The 27,780-nt window shown below is 38.8% G+C and overlaps 1 protein-coding gene across 1 annotated transcript; it reads left to right on the forward strand.

Moving 5' to 3' along the window:
- Positions 1-169: 169 nt before the first annotated feature.
- SMC1B (structural maintenance of chromosomes 1B) lies at positions 170-27,717 on the forward strand. Its single transcript, XM_066319465.1, has 25 exons — positions 170-290; positions 2,064-2,252; positions 2,774-2,886; positions 3,624-3,827; positions 4,229-4,467; positions 4,946-5,204; positions 6,186-6,326; positions 7,978-8,060; positions 8,534-8,741; positions 9,558-9,743; positions 12,155-12,334; positions 13,313-13,459; positions 14,046-14,183; positions 14,665-14,781; positions 15,982-16,088; positions 16,816-16,957; positions 17,722-17,867; positions 18,873-19,026; positions 20,421-20,519; positions 21,408-21,564; positions 22,321-22,475; positions 23,825-23,976; positions 24,367-24,436; positions 27,023-27,133; positions 27,385-27,717. The coding sequence occupies exons 1-25, from the start codon at positions 182-184 to the stop codon at positions 27,499-27,501; spliced, it is 3,723 nt and encodes a 1,240-aa protein (XP_066175562.1). The 5' UTR covers positions 170-181; the 3' UTR covers positions 27,502-27,717.
- The last annotated feature ends 63 nt before the right edge of the window (positions 27,718-27,780 follow it).

Below are 27,780 nucleotides of genomic sequence, written 5' to 3' on the forward strand. Positions count from 1 at the left end.
CGAGGCTCGCGGGCTGTGAGGGTGGGGCGGGGTCTCCTCGCCTTTTGAGGCAATAAAATTGTGGAGGAAGAGCGTTAGGTCGGGCTGTCTTTTTGCTAGTAGACTAACTGGTGAGCAGCCCCGTCGATTCTTTGAGGGAGTTGAGGCGCTCAGGGGCCCCTGACCCCGGCTCTCGGCGGGGATGGGTTACCTGAAGCTGTTGGTGGTGAAGGACTTCAAGTCGTGGAGGGGACAGCAGATTATCGGCCCCTTCATGAGGTTCAACTGCATCATCGGGCCCAATGGATCAGGTAGTGTGCGTGGGTGTACGGGTAGAGGGCAGCTGCTCCGTGAGCTGTCAGCATCGAGGGCTCACTTTGGTGGGATTTAGCCTCACGGGCCTGCTGGAAATCTCCTCCTGTGCACCTGAAGGGGTGGCAGCACAAGTGAAGCCTTGGCTGTGCCTCCTCTTAATTCGTAGCTCAAAGTGTAGGTTTTTCCAGCATGGAAGGGCAGGAGTAGGCTGGGGGGAGAGAGGGGGTTGATGGAACTTTAATTTCGAGTTGACTTGGTGCTTTCCAGCTTAAGCAGAAAGCCTAGTTTGCAAACAGCACAGCTTGTCTTGGCCGCCACAGCTTACAAAGGTCGCATAAAGATGGCTTTATTTTAATACCCCGGGCTGTACCAGCGGAAACCTGCTGCTTGATGTGGGAGCCCGTGGGTTTCGCTGCGCCTGCCCCGGGGCGGGGAGAGCGGCTGTGCGAAATGGCGGCGGCCGGGCGGCGCGGCTCGGGCGGCCGGGGCTCGGCGGGCGCCGCCAGCCCCAGTGCTGGAACCTTCTAACGGGGATCTCCGCTTCAGAAAGCGCCGCTCAGCAAAGGCCATTCCATGTCTGCCAGAGTGATAGGAGCTGAGGGCTGTCTTAACAGAGCAGCGACGATGGGTTTAACGTTTCACTTTAGTTTCCCCAGTCTGTTAATGTAATGGTTTAATTTATAATTCAGATTTTTAGACCCTATATTTTTCTCACCTGATTGAAGTAAGATCTGTGAATGTAAGTTGAATTTGTTTAGCGTTGTTACCGCGTTCTTGATCATCCTGTCCCCACTGCTCTGTATTGTAAAGTCTCAGAATTATGATACTTTTTCCAGGTGCTCTTTCAGTTAAATCTGAGTACATTTTATAGATTAATCTAGGGGGGAAAACAGGCGTTAATATAATGTAATCCCTGAATTGAGTATTTTTATTCCTGTGTTTTCCTCCTAGTGTTAATTTTCTGATACTCTTGAGAGTAAATTAAAATATTCTCGAAGTAGCAAGGTTGAAGGCTGAAAATAAGCTGTCGACAGAAATGCTCAAGACTCAAGAAATAAAGCAAAAAGAGGATTTTTGTTGAAGGACTATGACCAGATAGCTTTGTTGCTGTCGTGAATGGTTCTGGGAAAGTGCTCTAGTATTCTTCAGGAGACTGGAGTTGCAGTGGAAAAGCTGGGGTTGGAATGCTCATGCAAAATAAACCTCCCTCCACCACTCCAGAAAGCACACTGCCGAGGGAGGAGGCTGATGTGGCACACTTTCTTCTAGAGAAGCCACATAAAAAAACCAAAAGACTTCTTCAATAAGACTGAAAAAATAAATCAGTGTTGTAATAATCTTCATTAGACAGGCTTACATTCTGCTGTCAGTGTGTTACATCTTAAAAATGTGTTTATTATGTGCAACATCTTTTCTTCAAAAATCATAGAAGGGTTTGGGTAGGAAGGGAGCTCATATCTCATCTAGTTCCAAACCCCTTGCTGTGGGCAGGGACACCTTCCACTAGACTGGGTTGCTCCAAGCCCCATCCCGCTTGGCCTTGAACTTCCAGGAATGGGGAATCCACGGCTTCTTTGAGCAACTTGTGCCGCTATCTCACCACCCTCACAGGGAAGATTTTCTTCTTAAAAGAATAAAAAAAATCATAATTAGAAATAGAATTTCTAAAGAGTTTGGCAGTTCTCCAGATTCTTTAAATTCTTAATTAAATGCCTCCATTTATGTCATGTCAAAAATGTCTTAATTTTTTTTTTTTTTAACTTTTTAAGGAAAATCTAACATAATGGATGCTGTTAGCTTTGTGATATGTGAGAAGACATCAAATTTGCGAGTTAAAAGTATTCAAGAACTTATTCATGGAGCACATGTTGGAAAACCTGTTTCTTCTACAGCTAGTGTGAAGATAATATATTGTGAGGAAGATGGGGAAGAAAGAACATTTTCAAGAGTTATCCGTGGTGAGTAGTATGTTCTGGTTGTACTGTCTATTGTCTGATACATAAAGAAATGAAGACCAAAAATACCCAACTTAGAATTTCAGATGCCCAGTATTAGTTCATAGTTGGGCAGAATATTATAGTCCTTCAGATAGCATTTTAGTAGTGATATAAATGAAAAAAGAGATGTTTGGGTTAATTAGTTTAAAAATTAAACAAGTTATTATATGTTCTTTTTCAGTATCTGTTTAGATATTTCCTTGGGATCTGTAAATGATATAGGCTCTAGGAAATGGGGTCTGACACCTTGCTGCAGGTGTGAGCACCATGAGTGTGTCAGTTCCTTTAGAAAGTACTAAAATTAGAAACTAGAGTTTTCAAGCAGAAAAAATTAAATACTCAAAGGAATCAATGAGTAATTGAAATCTATTGTCACCTTTGAGAAAATTGCTCAGTTAAATTATTCCACTAGTTTAATTCTTTTCCAGTGGATTTTTTTAATCCATTTTCAGCAGTATTTTTTTTTTCCTTTCCTCCTTTAGGTAGTTGTTCTGAGTTTCTTTTCAATGACAAGTCTGTCAGCCGATCTGCATACATAGCTGAGCTTGAAAAAATAGGCATTCTTGTCAAGGCCAGGAATTGCCTTATTTTTCAGGTGAGCATTCAAGGTACTTTCAAAAGAAATCAAAAGGTTCTTAGGTTATTTCATAGAACACACAGTTAAGTATTGTCTAGAAATGAGAGCACCCTTATCCAACTGCAGGGCAACAGATATTTTCATGACCTTGCCAAGAACTACAAGACTACAAAATACACTTAATGGGATTTGTATGTACATGCATACACTAGTCAGAAAGAAGCTAATCTGGAAGAAGTTGTGTGCTTCTGTTATTCACAATACATAAAAAAGTATGAGTCTGTATTCATGCTTAGTGTATTTAATAGTAGAGTGGTAAGAAAAAGTAATTTCGTCTTAAAACACTCCTGTTAGTAAAGATAAATGAAAATGTAAAGGATCTTTTTTGTTAAGATTGAGGGGGTTGAAATTTCTATTCAGCTATTAGTTTTCCAGGAATTTAATGACATAGGCCTTAAGCTTTTCATGAATAATACATTTCACAAAATCATCTTCCTAAGAGTTGCTGACAAAAATTCCTAAGGAAGAATGGATTTTTCCCTTTTACAGAAAGCTTTCTAGAAACCTGAGTGGCTTAGGTGATCCTCATTTTGGCACTAAACATTTTCTGGGGTTTGAATCTGGATGCATTTCCACCAGCTGCGTTCACCTTAAATATATACAAAGGTCAATCTGTACTCTATGGTCTTAAATTCATGAGGCATCAGAATGATCCACACTGCTGCATGATTTATTTATTTTCAATTTTGGTTCAGGGAACAGTAGAATCAATTGCAATGAAGAAGCCAAAGGAGAGAACTCAACTTTTTGAACAAATTAGTAATTCATGGGAATATGCTGAGGACTATGACCGAAAGAAGAAGAGGATGCAGCAAGCAGAACAGGATGCACAGTTTAATTATAACAAGAAGAAAAGTGTGGCAGCAGAACGCAAACAAGCAAAGATGGAAAAAGAGGAGGTAACTTCAAGTTGCTGTATTTTTTCATGATAAGCTGCCAGATTTTGCATCTCTTGTGGACTTCAGTAGTGTTTAAAAAAGTACAACAAACCAACAAAACCAAACCCACGAGCTTCTGTTGGTTTTAGTCTAGTAGTTTTTTTCAGTATGGTGTACTATATAATAATTTAGTATCATTTGGAAAGGTAGAAGAGTGCATGTAATCTAAATAAAAGAAAGTATAGGCTTGCCAGTATAATTAATTAAAGTTTTTGCTTAAATATTTGATTTTTATGATTAGTGACCATTACTGGAATTGCAGTTACTTGTGTGTCATCTTACATCACTTTGGCCTTGAAATTAGACTGCTAATGATGGAAAATAGTTTTTATAAACTATAAATTAAATTTTAATGTTGGTAGGCAGAGCATTACCAGATGCTAATCAAGGAGCTGGATGAAGAAAGGATACAACTGCAGCTTTTTCAGCTTTATCACAATGAAAAACAAATTGACTTTCTGAAAAACAGTTTGGATGAAAAGAATATGGAGGCTTATATCAAGAAAGAGTCTCTTTCTGCAGCAGAAGATTCATTTAAAGTCAAGAAAAAAATGTTTGGGATATTAAACAGGGACCAACAGCATATGGAAAAAGAAATGAAGTAGGTTTTCCAACCAGATTCTGTGATAGTTGAATAAAGCATGATCTGCACTGGGAGTTGCTTGGCAGGTGTGCATTTCCTGGTAAAAATTTGGGTGATAACCTAATGTTATGGAAGTCAGTTCCTAGCAGTTCTCTGAAGTAAAAACCAGAAATGGTTTTTACCTCCTTTACCATGCCTGGATACATATTTAATTATATAAATACTTGTATGCTATTAAATTTTAGGAAGTCATGTTTCACTTCTTAAATTACTATTTTCAGTGGCTATGGAAAACAAAATCCCCTCTGTGGGTATATCCACAGTGTAAGCCCCAACCTTACAGTTTAAAACTGATAGTTTGCATATGTGATCAGCAGAGGGGGAAGGGGTATCTTTTCTGTCTTCCCTCTCTCCCCTTTCCTGTGGCTTTGTTGTTTTGACTATCTCTGTTGTGGTGGTTGGTTCTTTTGTGTTTGTCTCTGGTTTTGTTCTTTAGGACTCTGGAAGCATCACTGATTCAGCAGAGACCTCTCTATATAAAAGCAAAGGAAAACACATCCTATCAAATCAAGAAAGTAGAAACGTTGAAAAAATCTCTAAGGGATAAGGAGAAATCTTGTGATAAGGAAAAGCAGAACATAGAAGAACTACAGATAGAATTGAATGATATTGAGAAGGCATGGAGAGCCTTTGAGGAGAAAACTGAACAAGAGAGAATGCAGAGAGCCGCAGATATTGAGCTGGAAGAAAGTCAGGTGAGCCAGGAGGCCCAAAAGTCCTGTTTACTAGAGAAGGCCAAAAAACCTCCTGATCACACAGAAACTGTCATTTCACCAAATACCTGTGGATTTTAGTGATTTTTTTTTTCCCCCCCTTGAACTCAAACAAAACCAAAATTCTAAGTTTCATTTAGACACATGGTATGTTGTGGGAGGGTAGGACAAAAAACATTCGTGAGGGTCTCAGGGTGAGTGATTTTTGAGAACTGGCTTTTCATCTGCTGTATCAGTTAGGGAAAAGCAATGAAGACAAAAAGGTAAACCAGACCTGGTAGTACACATACAGTCTGCTGGGAGTCTCAAAACTGGAGTAGCTTGTTTGAGAAGGAAATTTACTATCCCTTGATAGGAAATTCGCGTTGGACGGAGCGGTCTCTGCAACTGTGTGTCCACAAACGTTTGTAAAACGATGTGATAGCTTTTTTTTCCCCCACTGTCTCCTCATTAAAATAGTTTCTGATCAATTAATGTAACAACCTGCAGGGTTGTTACTCTCGTTTGTGAATCTTCCTGTACTGCACTTTAGAGGCATTTGGTCAGTCATCACTTAGCAGGTTTGTTTAAAATTTTTATATTTCACCTACTATATGAAATCTTCTAATATCATGAGAATGCTGCAAATTGAATGCATAGCAAAATGCACTAATTTTGCTATGCAAAAACATAGTGTTAACCATCAGATTGAGTGGAAGTACTATAGTCTTCCCTGAACAATAAATAATAAAAAAGGCTAAAAAAAGACTACAGGCAAGAACTATTAGATGTAAGCTTTGGATTGTATCTTACTCTAAAAAAATAGAGCTTTTTGTAATGCAATCAGTAGCTAGAAGAGTCTTCTGGACAATTGGATAGTTTTCATGAAGTTTAGGGTAGGTAAAGTTACTTCAGGCTGTAACAACATGAGTCTTCTCAGTTTCCAAGGAATGAATTTTTTTTTTTTTTTTTTTTTTGGTCCAGTTAGAGCAGTACAAAGAGCTAAAGGAAATGGCAAGAAAGAGAGTGGCGACACTAGCCCAGCAGCTAGAAAAACTTCGTTGGGAGGATAAAGGAGATCAAGAACGGCTGAAACTTAATCGCAGGAAGAAAAATGAAATTGAGGTACCTGTATCAAACTAGAATTAGGTTTTAGGAGAAAAATGTCTCTCTGCCATTCCCTCTGGTATAACTGTCTTTATAAACATGCTCAATGCTTTGATGTAATCAAATCCTCAGCAGAAGAGGTACATTGCAAGTGTTAACTCAATTTCCAAGCTGCAGCAGGTTTAGAAAAAAGGCTCTAAATTTGTTCAGAAATTGTTTGTGTGGGCCCACACTGAGGATTTAGGTTTGAAAGCTTTGGCTCTGATATTTTACAATTACTCAGAACATTGGCTTAACTGTTACCAGTTTCTAGTTTTGTAACTGTAGCCTTTCTGAGGTGTCTCGCTGCCTTTATATATGTGTATGACACTTAATGCCCCTCCAGAGGTGTATTTTGATCACAGCTGCCTTTTTGCTGAGATAGTTTTAAGATCAGTTGTGTGTGAGATTGTGTTGTAGTTGCAAAAATCTCAGTGTCCACTCTTCTCTTGCACTTTGGAGGCAGCTTTTTTTTGTGTGAATACAGTTGCAGTCATTTTGATTGTGATAACTTTTATAATTGCAGATCCAAACATGTGACAACAAAATACGTACATTTTTCACTCTGGCTTGGTTACTATGCATGATGTTTGCTTCTGATACAAGTAAAAAGAGCAGAAGCTCAGCTGGTGATTTCTGTTTTGATGGGAACCTTTTTCTGTTAGGTGTTTTGGGTTGTGGGTTTTTTTTTTTTCCAAACTTTGCCTCTTTAGCTTCTTAGTAGGTGACAAAAATGCAAGCTAGCAATGTGCATTTCTTCAGCATTTAGTTACAGAGGCAAGGTTGAGGGAGACTGCTGTTCAGAAAGCTTAAAAATGCATCATATGAGACTTCATGAGTGATGACGTTCCAAAAACCTCATTATTGGACATATGAACTTGCTTATGTTGAAAGGTCTATATTTGACTCCCTATTTATGAGGCTACAAAGTTATCCTTACCACAATAGCTAAGCTAATATTTGTACATCCATTTTTTTCTTCATAAAATAAAGTAGTATTTCTTTTTGAATTACTGGTTACCAGGAAAATGTAGTAAGTATCTAGAAGTTAAATGCATTGCTTGAGCTTCTTAAACTGAGCAAGTCCCACTGTATTGTTGAGAAAGGAGTAAGAAATGCTTAAGAGTGCATGAAATACGAATATGCAAACATTGTAGTGGATGCAAGAGGAGGTTAACTTTTCCATCCCTAGGACTATTTAAAAGGTCATAAGGAGTTCAGGAATTAAATTAAGGGTTAATAAACTGTGTAGGTAGCAGTATTTTTTTTTCCCTCTGGAGTTGCTTCAGTTAATGTATTTTTAATAAATTTGAGTAAATAAAAGTTCTTGGTTTACCTTTGGAGGGGTTTTTTACTAGATTTTGTATCAGTTCGGAAACTGTGTCAACTTCTTTGGAAAAAGCTATTGATGTAGGGCCAAGAATAGCATCTCTTCTGTTTCAAGACCTAGGATTTCTTGTTGGAGCTTGGCAACTACTACTGCAGAAGAGCTGCTGTTACTTCACCATGAACTAGCAATAAAGAAGAAAAGCTCTATCTCAGTACTTGTTCTGAATGTAGAGCTGTATATCTTAAAACTTGTCATCTTGCTCTGGTTTATTTTTAACACTTTCTATTTGTGAATGCGTAGGAAACGATAAAACAGACTGTGGAACAGATTGAAGAGCATGAAAAACGCATCGAGAAGTTGGAAGAATATGTGAAAATATGCATGTATGTTTTAAAAATTAAAAGTAAACTGGATTTCTTGGGTATTAATAATTTTCAAAACATAGGTTTCAATTTCATTCTAATTACTTTATTTGAAATTTTAATAAGAACTAAAATTCTTACTAATCTACCTCAATATTTCACTCAATTTAGCTGTCAAAATGAAGTAGGAAGTATTATGACTAATCTGTATATTGTTTGAATTGGTTCTATAAGTCTAATTTCTCACAAATTTTGTTACTGTGGATAGGGGCTGTTTTTGGACAAATTCTGAGCAAGGAAACAGGACAATTTGTGGTTGTGCTGCTCTAGAAAGCATTAATATTTACATTGTGTATTAGCACAGCTTGGGTCTTGTCTTTTGCCTGATACTTACTCCTTGTGAAGTTAGGTGACAGCAGAATGACCTTAATTTATGCTGAAAGTGTGTATATATGAAATTGTGAATTGCTTTTTATTTTTGCTTCTGTTCAAAGTGGATCGTTAACAGAAAAAAAACAGCAGGAGGAAGTGCTGGCTCAGGAAATTGAGAATGCAACAACACGAATGGCTGAAGTGAACGAAGACTTGAACAAAATAGTTGGCGAACTGCAGAATGCCAAAATTGATTACCATGAAGGAAGGCGTGAGCAGATGAGAGCAGAGATCCTGGAAAGTCTGAAAAGGCTGTATCCAGATTCTGTGGTAATGGAATGGCCTCATTTAAGTGCTTTATTTTAGAGTTTTAAGTATTAGAAGTTCTGCATTAGACTGAGTAAGCAGCTGGAGTAAATTGGACAGTCTGGAATATCCTCTTAAATTTTGATCTTGCTTGAGTGTACTTGATGAAATAGTATTGCTGGAAGAACAGCAGCATATACTGTCATTATTTTTCACAGGTTCCAAAAATGAAGGTATTACTGCTTGCATCAAGTAGTAATTTTGATCTGTTGTGTGGTTTAGTGGGGTTTAACTGTTTCATTTTTTCCTTATTTGGTTTTGTTTTCTTCTGTCCTCCTTTTTGACGTTGTTACTTTGAACAAATGAATGGGAAGGTTAGCCATGAGACCATTTATTCCAGAACAAATACTGCTTCTGAATGACAATTTTTATATTATCAAATGGTCTGTCTTGGCATATATATTAGGATATTTTACTTATTTTCCTCGTATTTTAAGATTTTATTTAGTGTTAGATACTTTTTTACTCTCGAAAAAGAAGACTTAGCTAACTTTTTCGCTCTGTTATGCTTCTAGAAGTGCATGAAAGATATTCTCCATAAAACATTGATATGTACTATGTACCTGTAACCTTAGAGAGAAAAGGAGGTCCTCTCAGATTCTGAAGGAATACTTTATAAGTTGGGTTGAGGACTGCTATGATTTCTGTTTTTTCTGATGTACAGCTGTGGTGAGAGAGTACAGCTGGTAGATATGTAATACTGAAGGAGTAAAATATCTTGTATGCCAAAACATTTTTGAAATCTAAAACATTAATATTCCTCTGTATTTTAATCTTCAGTTTGGAAGATTGCTTGACCTGTGTCATCCTATTCATAAAAAATACCAGCTTGCTGTTACCAAGGTATTCAGCAAATACATGACTGCTATTGTTGTTTCCACTGAAAAAACAGCAAGAGATTGCATTCAGTTCCTAAAACAAGAACGAGCTGAGCCTGAAACTTTTCTTGCTTTGGATTACCTTGATGTAAGTATGTTTTCCTTTCTCCTTGTAAGTATTGATTCTGGCTTGTTTAAGTTTAACTAAAATCAGCATAAGTGTTAAGGCAGAGGACTTGGGAAGTGAATTTTGTGAGGCTCCTGCTGGCCCACTTTGCCAGCCAGCCGAGGTCCCTCTGGATGGCAGAATCACCATCTGGCATATCAACCATTCCTCCCAGTTTTTTGTGACCAGCAGATGCTCGGTACATTCTTCCCTATCATCCAGATAATTAATGAACATGTTAAACAGGATCAATCCCAGTACTGACATGGCTACCTACTGGCCTTCAACTGGACTTTGTGCTGCCAGTCACCCCCCTGTGGTCTTGTCTGTTCAGCCAGGTTTCAGTTCACTTCACTGTTCATCCAGACCCTGCTTCGTCAGTTTCTCCATGACAGTCTTGGGGGATGCAGTGTTAAATGCCTCTCTGAAGTCTAGGTAGATGATATTCACTCTTCTCCTCTGGTCTGCCAGGCCAGTCATTTCTGTTGTGTCAAGCTGCTGTTGATGGTTCATGACTGGCTTGGTGAATCCATGCTGACTGCTTCTCCTAGGTTTTGTGTTTATATGCCTGGATCTGGTTTCAAGGATAAGTTGCTCTACTACCTTTTCCATGATCAACATGAGGTTGACCGTCCTAGTAGTTCCATGAGTCCTGCTCCTTGCCCCTTTCTGAGCACAGGAGTGACAGTTGTTTTCCCCTAATCCTTAGGCACCTCCTTCAGTTGCTGTGATCATTCAAAGACACATTGAAAGTGGTCTTGTAATGACATCCTTCAGCTCTGCTGGTTGCATCACTCCAAGGCCTGCACGTTTACATGCGTCCAGTTTGCTCAAGTTTGTCTGAGCTGATTCTTTTCTTGCAAGAATGTCTTCCGTGTTCTAGACTCCCCATTGAGCTCCTCCTGGATTCCCGGAGGCTAGTCTTGCAAGTAAAGACTGAGGTAAAAAGAGTTCAGTACCTCAATTTATTCTGTCACCTGTGTCATGAAGGCCCCTGCCCCATTCAGTAGCAAGCTCACATCTCCTTTAGTCTGGCTTGTATCACTGTGTATTTACAGATGCCAATCCCTTCTCAGATTTGGTTTCATCTGAGTTTCAGCTTTTTCAGCCTCATACCTGCATGCTTGGATTGTGCTTCTGGATTCCTTTAAGATGGCCTGTTGCTGCTTCCACGTTTTGTTTGTTTCCTTTTTCTGTTTGAGTTTTGCTAGAAGCTCATTGTATATCCTCCTGACATTTTTGCCTGACTTCTTGCTTACTGGTTTGTTAACACTGTTAAGACTGAAGGAGCTGATCCTTGAACACTGAACAGGATTCTTGGGCCTGTCTTCGTTTGACATCCTTGTTCCATGAGGAGGCCAAAGTTCAGGGCTGTGGGCTTGCCTTTTGCCTTGGTGCCTGCTCTCAGGATACTGAACTCTGCTGTGTCATGCTTACTGCAGCCAGGGCTGCTTGTGACTTCCCCATCCCCTACAAGCCTTTCCCTTTTGAGAATGAGGTCAAGCATACCTCTTCCCACCTCCGTTATCTCTGTCACTTCGGCAAGGAATTGGTCATCAGTGCTTCTCAGGAGTGATGTGGATCGCTTATGCCCTTTGTTGTTGTCCTTCTAGCTGTCTGTAGAAAGCCTCATCCTTTTGTCCTTTCTGATCAGGCAGCCTGTGGCAGACACCCATTGCAATGTCAGCTTTACCAGGCCCCTCAGTCCTTACCTATGAGCTCCCAAATGGCTCATCTTCCCCCAGGCAAACCCTCATGCAGTCCAGCTGTTCTCTCACATAAAGGGAAACTTTTCGTCCTCCTGTCCACCCCAATTGTCCTTCCCAAAAAGCCTGTATCCCTCCATGGTACTGCTCCAGCTAGAGGAACTATCCTACCATGACGCCTTGACCCAAAAAATCTTGGAACCACAGACTGATTTGGTTTATAATGGATCTTCAGGCTCATCCAGTTCCACCGTTGCCATAGGCAGGGACACCTTCCATTAGACCAGGTTGCTCCTACCCCTGGCCTTGGACACTTGCAGGGATGGGGCAACCACAGCTTCCCTGGGCAGGGTGGTAGCCCTGCAACTGCTCACAGATCTTGAACTCTCTTGTTTATTCTCCATGCATTGGTGTCCTTTGATTTGATTGTGGCTTCTGATATGAATAACAGAATAGGGCTTAGTTACACAATGGTATTTTAATGCCACCATAAATAATAATGCAATAGGTTACACAGGTGGAAGGGCCGTGGTGTACAGAGAACATAAACCCCAGGTCTGTTTCTAGTCTTGTAGTGATTGAGCTCCCTGTTGTCTTGATCTGCACATCCTGTCCCCAGACTACTCAGATCTGGACATGCTTTGCTGCAACAACATGGCTTTGAAACACTGCTTGTTTGTGTTACAGGTTAAACCAATTAACGAGAAGCTAAGGGAGATAAAAGGAGCTAAAATGATGGTGGATGTTATACAAACACAATTTGCTCCACTGAAAAGAGTGATTCAGTTTGTGAGTGGGAATGCCTTGATCTGTGAAACAGTCATGGAAGCAAAGCACATTGCATTTGATGGACCAGTGAGGTTGAAAGTAAGAAGCCAAAGTTTACTGCGTATGTTTTTCATTGCAGTTACGTGTTTGATGCCATTAAATAATTTCTGTAAACATGCTGGAGTATTGCAGATAAAAACACAGTTGGTACTATGCTGTCTCATCCCACAGAAACAATTTACTGGAGACTTCATATGGCTGTGTTTTCCTCTGATAATAAGTTGAAGTGATTTCTTGGGAAAAGGAAGAAGCAAATGAAAGGATGGATGGTATCCAAATCTGGTTCTTGATATGGTCCTTGTGATGAGGAGTAGGAGGGATGGATAATCCTCCTTCTAAAACTGCCTGATTTAAAAATACGGATTTTATCTTGCAAGATTTTCTTTGAAGAAATGCTTTTAAGCTTTTTTAAAACATCTGCCAGAACCTCCTGGTTGTAGATACTGATTATGTTGATGACCGGAAGCTTCTCTGTCACTTCCTTTAGTTCTTTCTTCTTATTCTTGTCTCTGTTGCTGCAGACAGTATTTTATTCACCTAATAAACCTTCTAAAATTTTGATTAAGACAGTTTTAAGTTGAAGGTGAGTGTGAAGTCATTTTTACTTGGAATGAAGTCACAAAAACATCCATGTTATTTACTAAAATTTACACTTTCACTCTACAAAACAAGCTGTTTGCCTTTACTCTGTTACCATGTTGCTTGGTCTGTTCTAGCAGGTTTAAAAGCTGTGTGTTCTACACTTTTTAAATGCAAGTGCATGGGCTATATGCATGGAAATGATACAGTTTCATTTTATTTACATATCAGTTGTAATAATACCAAAATGTGATTATGGCTAAGCACAGCAGCCTTTATTTGCTTCAAATGTCTCATGTTAGCAGGTTTGGAAGAGAAAAGAAATATTTGAGTCCAACTCAAATGTGGTTGTTACTTGTTTGACTACCATATCTTGGGCATGGAGTATTTTGGTTGGGTTTTTTCAGATTTATTTGGATATAATTTCTTTTCTTCCAGACAGTGGCTCTTGATGGAACTTTATTTTTGAAATCTGGAGTGATTTCTGGAGGATCAAGTGATTTAAGATTTAAAGCTAGAATTTGGGATGAGAAAGAAATTAGTAAAATGAAAGAAAGAAGAGATAGCTTGGTTAACGAGTTAAAGGTAGGTCTCTTAAAAGCACTTAAATGCAGAAGTCGTGCTATGTCTGACTTAATTCAGCTCTGGGAAGATGATTTTCTAAAAATGTGATTTGCAAAGCTTCTAGAAGATGCAGACGGGACATAATAGATGTTCATCCTCTTCCAGTTAATAATAAATTCTGCATCTCAGTTCTTAACTGTGGTTCTCAGATTGCAGGGAGAAATAAATACAGGACAACACTCTCGGTTCAAGCTCCCTCCTGGAAAAAGTTAAGAGTACCTCAATACATGTAATGAAAATGACAGTATGATCTTGCCAACATGGGAATGTTGACATGAACCAAAACCTGCCAGTGTAAAATGATACATCAGACCTTTAGTGTTGTCTTTTTTTAAGAGGGATGGAGTTGTAACGTAATCTGCAAGGGGCTACTTTCCTGGGAGAAATAAATCCTTTACAATATTAATATTGAGTATGACCTGTCAGCCTTTACCTTGAATGATGCCTGCGTCAGTGAGGCTAGCTTTAAAATCTGAAAAACAAATAGTTTTCAAATAGTTTGCCTTTTGTTTAAAAAGCTTTTTTCTCGCCCATAACACTTTCCCAGGGCTTAATGAAGACCAGAAGGAAGGAGGCTGACTTGAAGCAATTGCGTGCTCAGTGCCAAGGAACTCAGACACGACTTAAATATTCACAGAGTGAATTAGACCTTATTAAAAAGAGACGTCTTGCTAATCTCTTTATGGTATAATATTAAGTCTTTATAATTTTCATGTTTAATAATTCTATTGTTTTAAACTGCACTTAGTGATCAAGTAATGCTGCTTACATAGGTTTTTAGACTCAGTTAAAGTTTTACATAGAGCAGTTACAGCCAAGGAATTGATAAAATATAAAAAACAAGATTGCAGAGTACTTTACATGAGGACTTTTTTTAGTGTGGTTTTAAAACTGGGATTTCTGGTGATCTTGGGTTTATCATTTAGTAACCTTCAGAAGTCTGTAAGTCAGAATACACTTTGTGGTACTTAGTTTGCTTTTCTGCTCGTTAAAACTGTAATTTTTACATGCAGATTGGCAATAATAGTGGTTAAGTGGCATTTGAAAAGAAAACATTTAATGTATTTAATCACAAAAAACAGTTAACCTGGAACAGCTGTCTTGTAATATCTAGAAAACTGAGCATCTTATTAAGAAAAATTACCATATTTTTCCTTTCTGTCTAGGAAAAATCAAAACTGGAAAGTGAACTGGTAAATATTGAAGCTCAGCATGATATGCTGAATGAAGGAATAGTACAAAGAAAAGAAAAAATACAAGAATTTCAGAAAAAAATGAATGAGGTAATGCCTTCTGTCAGAGCTTTGAGAGCTCATGCTGTTGAGCTACAGAAAGTCTGTGTCTGGAAAATTCACAGCCTAAGACTTAGATGCTGGTGTAAATGTATATTGTTGGAGAAGGAGAGATTCCTCACCACTGCCTGCAGTAACTCAGGTTCTATCTTACATCTGTAATTTAGTTTCTGTCTTCTGACCCATTCTCATCAGTCAGTCTGGGATTAATCCATGACTGGAATTCTACATGTCAGAACAAGCCAAAATTGCTGCGTGTTCTCTCTTGCTTGGGCTGCAGGCATGAGGGAGTGCAGATGTCTGTCATCTGCAAAAACTGAGAAAGATGTTGATGGTTAACCATGTAAGAATTCCAGATACAGGAACTTCTTTTGTTTGTTCTGAAAAAACAAAACCAGAGGCTATCATTTGGAACCAGTCATTGGTTTCCAAAGAGTGGTGTAACTTGGTGACATAGTATTTGATACCTGGCTAAAAAAGGCTGAATACTAAAACAATATAAACAATACCAGGCTTTGATCTGTAGAGTTGTCTTTAAGATTTTGTTCAGTCTATTGGGTTTCCTTTTAAACAGGCTGTAGCTATTTCTTCCTTCAGTCCAGCCATATACACTGTACCTAGTATTTTCCTGCTTAAATTTTTCTTAAAAATTTTAGAATTGGTTTTGACTGATGCTTTTTGTTAGTATCTCCTGTATAATTAGGAAGTGAGATACTCCATGGGAGAGTTTTTGCTATGACTTTTCTATAAACAGAGCACAGTAACTAATATTTATAGATCTCTTGAAAGGATTCAAATAAAGAACTGAACTACAACTCAGAGAAATCTGGTGTGTCTGATTAGTGTCTTGTCCAGCTTTCTCTTCTTCAGCTTTCTGGGAACAAAAGGCAAAACCAGGGAAAGCTGGTTACACTGTCATGACTTTGGTCTTCAGAATGATCAGGTGCTGTCAAGAGGAACTTAGATTGGAGTTACACTTGGCATATGTGCCTGTGATCTACCTTATGTCTGGCATTTGGACTGAAAGTGTTATTTGAAAATTTCAAGTACAAATTACTTCTCCGTTGCTGTTAGCTGCTTTCTTGAAGTGCCTTTAAAATCTAGTCTGTAGCATGAAGTGATTGGGTATTTTACATCTGTGAGTTGCAAAATAGGAGAATCATTTTTTGTTCCATTTCCTTGCTTTCAAAGGTTGAAGATGATGTTTTCCGGGAATTCTGTGAGGAAATTGGTATAGAAAATATTCGTGTGTATGAACAAGAACATGTGAAACAGCAAGAGGAGATTGATAAGAGAAGGTGGTATATGTCACTGAAATGTAAACCAGTGGTTGGCATTAGATTGGGCACACTGGTACTTGAGACGCTTCCTCACAGGAAATAACATAAAGTCCTCAGAGAATATAGAAGGTTCTTGTCACTGTAAGGATTAGTCAGGCCGCAGCTATAGATTAGATCACTGCTATGGTTTGGGTTTTTTAGAGAGAGTCAGTGACAACTTGGAACAAATTGGCAAGGTAACATTTACTATTTTGGCAGCACTATTGTAAAAAAATAAAAAGTAGTTTTCTAATACCCACACTGAAAAATGGTGCTCTTCCCAGACTGAGAAAAAGGTCACTTGTGTGTAAAAAGTCCTAAGGAAAACTGGGTGTAAGATGCAGATGTTTGGTATAGGAACATACTCCTGTAAGGAGAACAAGTTCTTGAGTTTTTCACTGCCAACCTCAGCTAGTGTTTTCTCCACGGATCTGTATCTTAGAAGGAGAGTGTTAAAATGAACTGATGGTTGAAGTTCAGCTGTCACTTTCCATGATGTGGCTATATTTTATATTGTATTTGTTTAACCAATATCACTACATCTTTGTAATCTCCTATATACCAACAGGGTGTGGTGTAATAGAATCAATGTAATGCAGATTTTTGTGTTCACATAGAGGATACAGTAATGGTATCTAAATAGAGTCCAATCATAGTTACTAGCCTGCTTTGTAAGAACTGGTTTTAAATCCTCTACTTGGACTAGACTTGAGTTTGAAAATCAGAGGACACGACTGAATGTTCAGCTGGAGTATAACCGTGATCATCTACAAAAATCAATAAACTCAGTCAGCAAGTTGAGGGAGACAGTTCATAAAGATGAAGCTGAGATTATCAAGCTACAGAAGGTAACACTCAAATCAGTTTCTCTCTGTAATTCAATGCATTCTTTCCTCTCAATTCCAATTTAGAATAAATGTAGCTGATGCTGTGGATTAATTTTTCAAGGGGTTAATTCAGTGTGGACTTTGTAATTGCTTAGAAAAATGCTGATGCATATTGTATTTTAACCTTGGAATAAACTGCTGTATTTGGATGCTTATTTATTATTAAAAATAGCTTACTAAAAATTAAGTTTTGGGTTACTGTCTGTACAGTATTCTATATTTTGTTCAGTTAATGTGTTCAGTTGATAAGAAAAGACAATATACAACTGTAGATAAACCAGCAGCATGTGGCTCAGATTCAGAAGATTTTATGAATAAGAGCAAGCAACTCTGGTGCTTTACATCTTTACGCTACTTTACAACCGCCAATATATTTGAAATAATCCTATGAAACCAGTTTAGATTTTTAGTTGAAGTAATATGCATGTGTTCCTCCATCACAGTGTTCTTTATCCTGTATTGTGCTTATGGTGCTTGTTAAAGAAACAAGCTTGTGCTTGTTCACAGAAAAGGGATGGAGAAAATATGTGCTTTGGACAAAAAAAACAGAAAGTGAAATGTGTAAAACTGCCATAAGTGGGGGAACCCACCCTTCCCAGTGCCTTTCAGATCTTTGCTGTAAAACATTTGAATATGACAGTTTAAAACTAACTCCTTTCTGTATAGCAGAGGTTCCAGATCCAGATTCTTGGTGGGGTGTTAAAAATTAATATATTTCTGTGCAGGAGGAAGAAAAGCTTCTTAAAAAAGTGAATGAACTTTTGGAGGAGCAGCAACACCTTAAGGATAGATTAAGTGCTCATAAATCTGAGCTTACGAAAAGCCAAAATGAAGTTGAAGAGTTCAGAAAGATGATGTTAACTCTTAATAGGTAATTCCGCCTTTTGCTGGGAAGATGATTAAAAGGATAATAGTTAGAAGGGATTTACTGATCATATGTTTGGATTTCTCGTTTTCTTTTCTTGTGAAAGATTTATTAGAGACTTAGTGATTTGCATCTACAGCGTGCCTTAGTTTAACAGTGTTTTTCTAATTTGTAGTGTGAAGGACAGTATTTCAAGAGAGCCATCCCATAAACCATATAGAATTATTTTATTGTCTACTTAGTCTTAACTCTCACTGTGCTTTCTGACCACAGATCTCTCATCTCTTGCAGTGCATATGTTGTAGTTCACAGCTTGATCAAGGGCATGTCAAGTTCCCTTGTAGTTTCACAGTGGATCTCATTAATGGGAACATTTTTATTTTCCAATTTCATTGTTATTTTTCCAGACTTCTTATGTGTTGGATACCTTAAACTAATACTAATTTTAGGTCATGATTTTGTCCTACTGTTACATTAGATTAACTTCTTTTTGGGCAGTTTATACGTCAGTTCTGTTGTTCTTGCTTATTATTGATGTCCCTTAATGTAGAGTCATCACGATGTTTAAAAATCCCATCATGTTGGCACAGTATGGCTAGGTAGACTCCTGGAATCTTGCTGCTATCAGAGGAATTGGTTGCAAAGAATCAAGCTGTTTCAAGGGGAATAATGATAAAAGGTATCTGATTACATGTTAAAGGATCAAATCTCCATACATGTTCACTAGGGTTGAACAGAGGTAGGCTGTAATTAGGAAAGATACGTATTTGAACGTGCTTTTTAAGTGAACTTGGCAGTGTACTGAGATTGAGGCTCCCTCTGGAGTAATTTGGGAGAATGGAGGGGACAGCAGAAGTACAGTCCCATTTTCCTTTATGTTTGATGGGGGTTATTGCAGAGGAAAAGCCTGCTTGGTGCTCAGAATCTGCTTTCCATGCTGTATTAATCATGTGGATGTTATTAGCAGTAGTGTTTCCACTCTTTGAGCTGTGGCTTTTGTGCTTTACGTAGAGAAGCCACAAAGTTGCAGAGGGAAGCTACAGCTCTGGAAAGCTCTCTGGAAGCTAAGAGATTGAGGCGACATAATCTGCTGCTTGAATGCAAGGTGCAGGACTTGAAAATCAAGTTACTGTTTGGATCGCTGGATGACATCAGTGAAGTAGAGGTACTTAGTGTTTACAAAAGATACCATGGAGGAGCACTTACTCATGGATTTAAAGATCCTCTTTCTTTCCTTACAGGACTGTCTTTCTTACATAGTAATGTTCAAACCAATATACTCTATTCATGTGATCAGGTCTCTTTCATTCAAAAGAAGGATTTATTTTTATTTTTGTAGACAGAAATATTGTTTGCAAACATTTTTGATTGTGCTTGAAACATATTCTTGTGAAATATATAAAATCTTGTGGTGCAAGAAAATTGGTATAAAGATTAAGAAGATATACAAGGGTCAGTTCAGAAATGTAAATAAATACAGCATGTGCAAGGGTTCAGATCATATTTGGTCTAACATCCGTAATATGAATGCTGTATATAAAATCACCCTTTTGTGTTCAGTACATTTAGATACTCGCAGAAATCGGGGATAGGCTAAAACAGAAACATTGCTTCTATCTGATGAGTGCACCTTATTATTTGTCTCCCATCTTCCCTCTTTTGCCAGCATACCTTTTGTGAGGAAGAATAAACTTTCTGCACTGTTACAAAAGAGATGAGCTGTGGGTTTTGAAGAACTTAAAGCAAGTTGTGTGAATTTGGAAGGGGTCTTGTGGAACCCATTCCTTAGAAAAGTATTTTAACTGTGGAGGATAGGTGTGAACTGGGCAGCTGACAAAATACAGGCAGGTGAGGTGAGGTGGGCAGTGTGTGAAGGGAAAGAGCAAGAACTGCAAGAATTTGCTCAGTATGTATAGGAGCTCTGCTCTCACTGTTTCTGAATAAGGAAGTAAGAAAACCAAGGAGGGGAGCAGAAGGAATAACAAGGTGGATTCTTAATTAACCTGCCTGAGAAGACCAGCAAGATTTGGTTTCAAGAAAGAATGTTGGTGGTAAAGGGGTCTAATAATGAGAGATGGCCCATGTTTCATTTGAGGGAAAGTGACTGTTTGAAATTCAGGCTAGAGTGTAGAAGATACTCGGCTTAGGCCATACAGAACTGAAGCTCTTTGATTCTTTTGAATTTGAGTGGAAGAAATGCCTCAGTTTACACACTTCAGCCTCCCCTTGGAAGGGATTGAGGTATCAGGGAGTGTACATCTTTGCAATCAGGAGATTTACAGTATGTACAGTGTTGCAAATATGTAATAAACAGACAGCTGCTGCTTTTTTAACATAGCTTCAAGCTGAGCTTAGTAGATATTTTCATCTTCATTTAGTAGGGGTTTGTGTTAATTAAGCTTATGAGGTCTTAACTCTTCATTCCATTTGGGCCAGGGCAAGAGCCATGGATTAAGTTTGCCTCATACTATGTTACCACTGTCTCTTAATTTTAAAATCTTTCAATGATTTGTTTTCAGAGTTTCAAAGTTCTGACCTGGAATGTCCTTCATCTTACAGCTAGGAACTGAAACAGATAGCACCCAGACTCTGTCAGGGATCTATGAAAGGGAAGAAGGAATTCAGATAGACTACAGCACCCTAGAAGTTGACCTAAAGGTAATCTTCTATGCCTGAAATTATTAGAGATGGAATGTTTGATTTTTATTTTTGTGAGAGATATTTTATTTGTTGTTTTTGTTCTTCAGCCTGGTCTTTAAGTGACACTTGGTAGAGCCACTGCTAAGCTGAAGCGTGTGTCTATGTGTGCTCTGGTTTTGTGCTCGTGACATAGCATTGATGTGTGGGATTTCTGGACAGGTCGGTTTCCCATATAACTGGCTTTAACTTACACCTTACCTGAACCACAGAAATGGAATTGAGAGACTTAATATAACCTTGATTTTTTTTTTCTTTTCTTTCTCCTTTACTTTGTGCCTTGAAGTTCCAGCTTTGTGTGTTAAGGCTCAAAACTTAAGAACCCAAGTATGGCTGTGGGAGGTTGGTTACCTTCTGTTTGCAGAGACCAAGGCTTCCCATCCTTACCTGTCTTAACAACCCATTAGGTCACATTTTCTCAGCAGGTTTTGTAGGTTTTTTTTCCTTTTTAATCTTGAGGAGAATACTTAAATGTCAGAGGCTAAGCACAGAGCAAAGGATGAGTCTGTCATCAGTAGAATTTATTTCAAAGAATTCATTGAGAGCCTCTTCTTTAAAAATCAAGGAGTGAAGCACTAATCCTGCTCCTGTGTTGTATTTTAAAAGGGGTTTAGAGGGAAAAAATTGGCTCCCTGTTTTTAAAGGTCTTGAGAAAGAAGAGTGAGGACCTGGTAGATTCATTGCAAGAACCAAGACTTGGGTGGCATTTTCAGTTGTGTTTCAAGTTAAAGCTATTACTGAGCGAGGTGATTATTTCAGGAACCGTGAGTGCTTGCTCTATGTATTGAAATGTCTTGGCTTAGAAGCAAATTAGATTGCTCTATTGTTTTGGGGTTTCTTTTTCTTTAGGAACTAGAATCTGATAAAGATATAGAGGATCATGTGAAGCAAATGCAGCAGGAAATCAAATCTAAAGAGGTTACATTAATGAAGACAGCTGCTCCAAACCTGAGAGCAGGAGAGAAGTTACAGATGGCTCGGAACAAGTTCCAAGAATCAATAGATGGTAACACTGAGTCTTTCATATCCCTTTTGTGATTCCACCCTAATTGAAATTCCTCTTCTTGGGGTTGGTTCTGCTGGCTTTGTCCCTTTCAGATACTAAGGGTTTGTGGGGTTTTTTTTGCTTAAGTGTTTATCCTCAGTTATCTTTTTAGTTATATGTAAACAATTCATTAACACACCACTTGAGTGTGCAGTAGTTTGTTGAAATACAGTTTGAATGATTGGGAGGATTTGTTCTCCACATGACATCATGAAGTGTTTTTACTTGCTTTCTGAGAAGTACTGACTTTAATGGTAAAATTGCTTAAATTTTTCTTACATAACGGAAGGAACTGTGAATTTTGTCCAAAACTCAGACATGAGCATTTCTGCAAAATGATGAACCTCTTCAGAGAGTTTTGAAGATATTAACAATGTAAGAAACTTAAGGGGTTCTGGAGCTGTGCCAGGTCAGTGCTAGTGCTGCTTAGAGCTGCCTGGCTCCCGGTAGGAATTAGGAGGAGAATATCATTCCTTGCTCCCAACAAATGTGGCACAGAGCAGATTGAATGGATCACAGCTTTGCTGGTTTGTGGGTCCTCCGTTTGAAATCTGGAAGGATATTGACGCTATATTGATATGTTCCTTTTTCTGCAAGAAGTATTTTCTTTGATGCTGCTCATGGTACCCAGTTTGTTCTTTGCTGTTATTTGTTCTGTGTGTTTGTTCAAAGAATTCTTAAGGAGTAATTCCTGTGATTTTTATTTTTTTCCCATAGCTTTTGAGAGCAGCAGAAAGGAGGCCAGAATATGCAAGCAGGAATTTGAAGAGGTGAAAAAAAGGAGATATGACCTGTTTAGCCAGTGCTTTGAGCATGCCTCTATAGCCATTGACAGGATCTACAAGAAGCTTTGCAGGAACAGTAGTGCTCAGGTTTGTCCTGCTCAGGGGGCTTTGCCTTAAAGGCCTTACTGGATGCTTTGTTACCTGGAATAAAGTAGCACTTGTGGCTTCTAAAGACAGTCTCAATCCCTAAGAAGAAAATGAAAGAAATAAAGACTACAGAAGTTTAGGGTCAGGGAAGAAATAGGCTATAAGGCAGAGCATGCTTGACATTAGACAGAGAGAGGTAATCTGCAAGCAGAATTGGGAATTATTTACATTGGCTTAATTTACAAGTCTGCTAAAAGCAAGGAGTAAAACTATCAGAACACAAGTGTGGAATGTGATTAAGTACTTCATTTAAAAATAACATTGGTTTACACATCAAGTTGTACAAAAATCCTAAGTCAGTGCTAGTGTTTTGTACAAGGTCTTGAAGCACCTTCTATCCTGCTTAAATATTTAGGAAACATAATCAGACATGGTATGTTTGTAACTTCTAAGAAAGATGTAGAAAAATTGTCTAACAATTATCTTTGTTCCTGTATTAATATCAAAAGTTAAGAGAGAACTCCCAAATGCTTTGGTTATGTCAAATTCCATAGGCTGGGGAATGTTTAAAGGATTGATCTCTTGTCTCTCAAGATTTTGGTTTTTTCCTTCAGCATGTTGTGTGTTGGTTTGGTTTTCTTCCATGATGTCTGTGATCTGAGAGGTGGCATTTGAAACAAGGGTTAAATAAGGAAATTTCTCTTACCGATGTCCACTTGTGCAGAGAGAAAGAGTCTGTTATTTTATTGACCCTTCTATTAATGAGAAAAATAAACCATGTAGCAAAGATCTTACCCATCGTACCCTTAGTGGTTAGGAAAAATGGTGGTTCATTTAAAATAATGCTTTCAAGTTTTGTCCCTGGGAACAGAGATACAAAGTACAGAAAAAGACTTCAATACAAGCAGTCTTTGTCTAGCTCAAGGCTAGGTTCTGTAAAGCTAACATTTCACAAAAAAAGGCAATTTTGCAAATAATTATATTGTCTTCCAGGCCAAAAAACAAGAAATCTGCTTTTGAAGTCTAACATTTTAATAATTAAAAAAATGAAAGCAGTTACATAAAAAGTGATAAAATCAAGTTTGTTTAGTAGTTGAAAATTTGGAAATAACAGATATATGGAACCATTTTCATACTGGTGTTGTTACTGAGCCTCTTGGTTCCTGGTTTCTTAACAAAACCATGTTCTCCAGATACTGCTGGTCCCAGAATGGATGAAGAGGTTCCCTAAAAGTGAAGCAAACTCGCTGGTTTTGTCACTAGCTCAGGCAGTATTTAAACCTAAAAAAATACCTATCTAAATAATTTGATAAATCTCACAATTAACAATTAAATATATTTGTTTCCAGGCATTCCTTAGCCCTGAAAATCCTGAGGAGCCCTATCTGGAAGGCATTGGCTTTAACTGTGTGGCTCCAGGCAAGCGCTTTATGCCAATGGACAGTTTGTCAGGAGGGGAAAAAACAGTGGCAGCCCTGGCTCTTGTGTTTGCCATTCACAGGTAAAAGAAGTGTTCTGGGAATATGCAGGGGGGGAAAAAAGAAGTATGAGAGCATTCTCCAAGTATCTGGCTGAGTAGGTGATAGAAGGAGACAGTGTTACACTTACACACACGTTAAAAAAGAAAAATTCTGCTGATGGAGTGTTCAGGCATTGCTGAAGTCCTTATTCTTTTTGTGTCATGACTTTACATATTCAATGTAGAATTTCATGTTAATTAAATTATTAACTGTTAATTGATTTCTTGTCTGTTATTTAATGTTAAATAATACCTATTTATTTGATTAAATAGAATATTGCAAAATATTATAAACTTTACTTATGGAATAAGTAATTAGTGTTGATTAACCTTCTGGTATCTCAAGGCAAAATATTCTCTTGTCTTCTTCAGCTTTCGTCCAGCTCCTTTTTTTATTTTGGATGAGATAGATGCTGCACTGGACAACACAAACATTGATAAAGTAAGTCGCTGTTTTAGTGACAATATCTGGTACCTTTTGTAGAAGGGTGGCTACTTCCATTGAACGATGTTGGGATACAGATACTGATTAGCCTGACTGAACCTGTTTTAAATTAGGTTGTATTTAGGGCTGAAGTAATGACTCCGTGAGATAGGGGGAAAAGTTTAAATTCCTTAATCCAAGTGTGTTTGATTGGTCTTGAAATTGTGAAGGTGAGAGGAGGTGGTGAGGAGTGTGAAGGTGTGCAGGTGTGTTGTGTAACCCCATGTGGCACAGTCTGGGCATTTGTGCTGCTTGGAGTTGGTAAGGCCTTGGAGTTCCCTTGGCTCTGAGAAGTAGCGAGGAGTGTGTCTGCATGTGGAAACCAAGTCATTGTGTCACTGGAGTGTTTAATATAACTGGCTTAGTAACTATTTTTGCATTAGCACCAGTTAAGCTATTGCTCCAGTCATTGTATGAAAGCCACATGACTTTTCTTGATTAAAACACCTTCCTGCCGTCTCAATTTCTCTTTCCCTTTTTGCCAATAACTGTGCAGTGTAACAAGAACCGAGGCTAGAGCACAGAGAGCAGAGATTGCAGCTGTGGATGGTAGCCCCTGGGAGAGAGAGACTCAGAACAAGGGGATTGTTTGTAGGGAGGAATCCTAAAGCTCCCCACATATGCCTGCATTTTTTTTCTGTGGAAGCTTTTTTTTTTTTTTTTTTTGAACAGTATTTCTACTAGCATTACTGTAAATGTCAGTCTTGGTAGAGCCTAACAAAAGCAGTTGTTTAAACACCAAACATGTTGGTTTTTCCCCAATGGCATTAACTGTGATGTGCAAAATACACCAGAGTTTGCTTGGAGGGTACCTCTGGAAGAGATAGCTGGGAAAGCTCTACCACTTGTGCCTGCCAGATGGAATTCAGTTCCTTCTTGGAGATTACTGACTCACTGTGAGAGGTTCCTGAACCTGTATTCCCTAAATAATCCTTGCACTGCGAGTCCACAAGGGTTTACCCAGGCCCTGAGCTTGTTTAAATTTGGTGCAGTGTGTTTCAGCAACATCAGATGGGATGTAGTGGGGCTATAATGAAGATCCCTAATGAAGCTTTGGGATTTGGCTCTATGATTAAAAATGAGCTTACATATCACACAGCACTTCTGTGACCTGAGCTTCTATCAGATACTGTTCTGCTTATGAGTCTCACTTGGGACCACTCTAAGATGATGTATTCTGGTTAAATATGAGTATTGTGTTTTCTTTGTGTTGTTTCTGGGCTCAGATGACTCCAGGGTGATGACATGGAGCAGTGCAGGCTGACTGCAGGCTTTCCTTTGCTGTTACCCCATTTACGGCTGAACTTCACATTGCTTTTCATGGAAGCTGTGGTGTGTCGGGATGAGCACTGCCCATCTCTGCAGCTGCCTGGGGAGGCTGCCTGCTGTGTTTCCTGGCTCTGTCTGGAGCTGCACAGGGACCCAGATCGTGCCCTTACCTGGTTGTTACCTGGATGACTTTATTAATCCAAATAAGTTCCTGTTGCAGTTAGACATGCCCCAATCCTGCACACATTGCACAAAGGTGAGGGTTTCTGGGATGTTGCCAGCTTCCCATATAGGCTGCCTGTGGTGCATTAACAGAACTGATGATGGTTAATACTGTGCCCTGGGCACTTTGCTGCACTTTGAGCCTCCTCAGAGAGGCATTCTGCCTGGCAGGAGAGAGGTCCCCTTTATGCCTAAGGATGTGCTGAGCACCATTCTTGTCAAAACACTGGAAACAAAGAGGTGATTTTGCCTCTATGCACCTGGATTTCTCAATTCAAACACAGCTAAAATGATATACTGCAGGTGAGCAAAAGTTGCAGTATATAATTTTAGTGATCTGTGAAAGATTGTTGCTGGTACTCACTGGTATCCATATTTTTTATCCAAAGAAATAAATCTTTTTCTTTCCATTCTTTCAGACTGATGGTGTATTAAAGCAGATCTCTCACTAAATGGAACTATACTCTGAAATTATTGTGGAGTTTGTAACTTACTAACAGTTTTTCCATTAAAGAATTAATTTCCATGTCATGTAGATAGACCTGTGCAGGCAGAGGGCTCATTAAGAATGTACTGGTTTTCCTTTTTGCAGCATTTAATTAGAACGGGGGGACATTGCTGTACTCACAAATTAACAACTTAAATTTTTTACCTTTAAATTGCATGACCATTGAGAAACTTGCTGCTGTCTGCAGTGAACTAATTTGAGACTATTATACAGCCAGTAGAAAACTTTTCACACTTTTTTAAAAGCTTACTTAGGAATTTCCACCTTCCTTTCTAGTTATATAAAGCAGAATTGTTATTTATTGGCACTGGTGTCTTTTTAGAGCTTTATTCATTAGAATTAAACATTATTTTCTTAAATGTTTTCAAAAAGCAGAAAAAGAGGGGTTGTGTTAAAGCCATGCAAAATATCTGCCTTTTAAAACTGGTTTATTTCATGATAGAATTCTGCAGCTCGCACAGTTCAGTTCTTCCCTCACCATTCCCTAATCACAGCGTTGTTTCAGGTTGCCAGAACTAACTGAAATACTTGGTTTCTTTCCAAAGGTCTCAAGTTTCATTAGGGAACAGGCACATGATCACTTCCAAATGATAGTTATTTCCCTGAAGGAAGAGTTCTATTGCAAGGCAGATGCATTGATTGGAGTGTGTCCTGAGGTAACAGTTCTGGTTAAATAATGCACATCGTGGGGTTGTTGAAGTGCTGGGTCACACCTGAAGTGTCTCTCCAGTGAATCACACACACAGTTGGTGGCTGGGTGTATCCTGCTCTGCAGGTACCGGCTCCAGGGAACACCCTTGGGGCAACTCAAACTCGTGGTTGCAACTCGTGGTTGCAAAATAAGCAAAAGCTTATTTTGAGTACCAGAGATGTGTCTGTTTCATGGTGTTATCCTCCCTCTTCTCAGCACGATGATATTATGTTCAGCCAAGTCTTGACCCTGGATCTCACCGAGTACCCTGAGGGGGAGGAGGAGGAGGAGGACACAGCAGAGAAGCCCAGCCATAGTTCTGTCTTGGAATAGCACGTGGATGGTGACAGGGCCAGGTGACAACAGGAACTGGGCTCACACCTGTTACAAACCTGAGTTCCAGTGTGCCTATTAGAGGTTGACAGGGAAATGTTCACTTCTCAAGTGAAGCAGTTTTGCAAAATATGAAGGGAATCAACTGCTACTCCTTCATGCAGTTTTGTTAAGGAGTGATAGCCTAGGCTATTTCTCAGGTGTGCACACTGGTAGCCAAAGTTTTCATGCCAAATGTTTTGGCTGTACGAAGAAGGGCTGCAGGTTCAGTTCCATAAG

Source organism: Sylvia atricapilla, chromosome 5 (genome assembly GCF_009819655.1).
Source record: "Sylvia atricapilla isolate bSylAtr1 chromosome 5, bSylAtr1.pri, whole genome shotgun sequence".
Classification (NCBI taxonomy): domain Eukaryota; kingdom Metazoa; phylum Chordata; class Aves; order Passeriformes; family Sylviidae; genus Sylvia; species Sylvia atricapilla.

Excerpts from the sequence above, each read along its gene's own strand:
- SMC1B (XM_066319465.1), top strand. The coding sequence starts at position 182 with ATGGGTTACCTGAAGCTGTTGGTGGTGAAGGACTTCAAGTCGTGGAGG. Across the intron at positions 12,335-13,312 it reads ATGGACCAGTGAGGTTGAAA|ACAGTGGCTCTTGATGGAAC; the intron begins GTAAGAAGCCAA and ends CTTTTCTTCCAG. Across the intron at positions 22,476-23,824 it reads GCAGGAACAGTAGTGCTCAG|GCATTCCTTAGCCCTGAAAA; the intron begins GTTTGTCCTGCT and ends ATTTGTTTCCAG.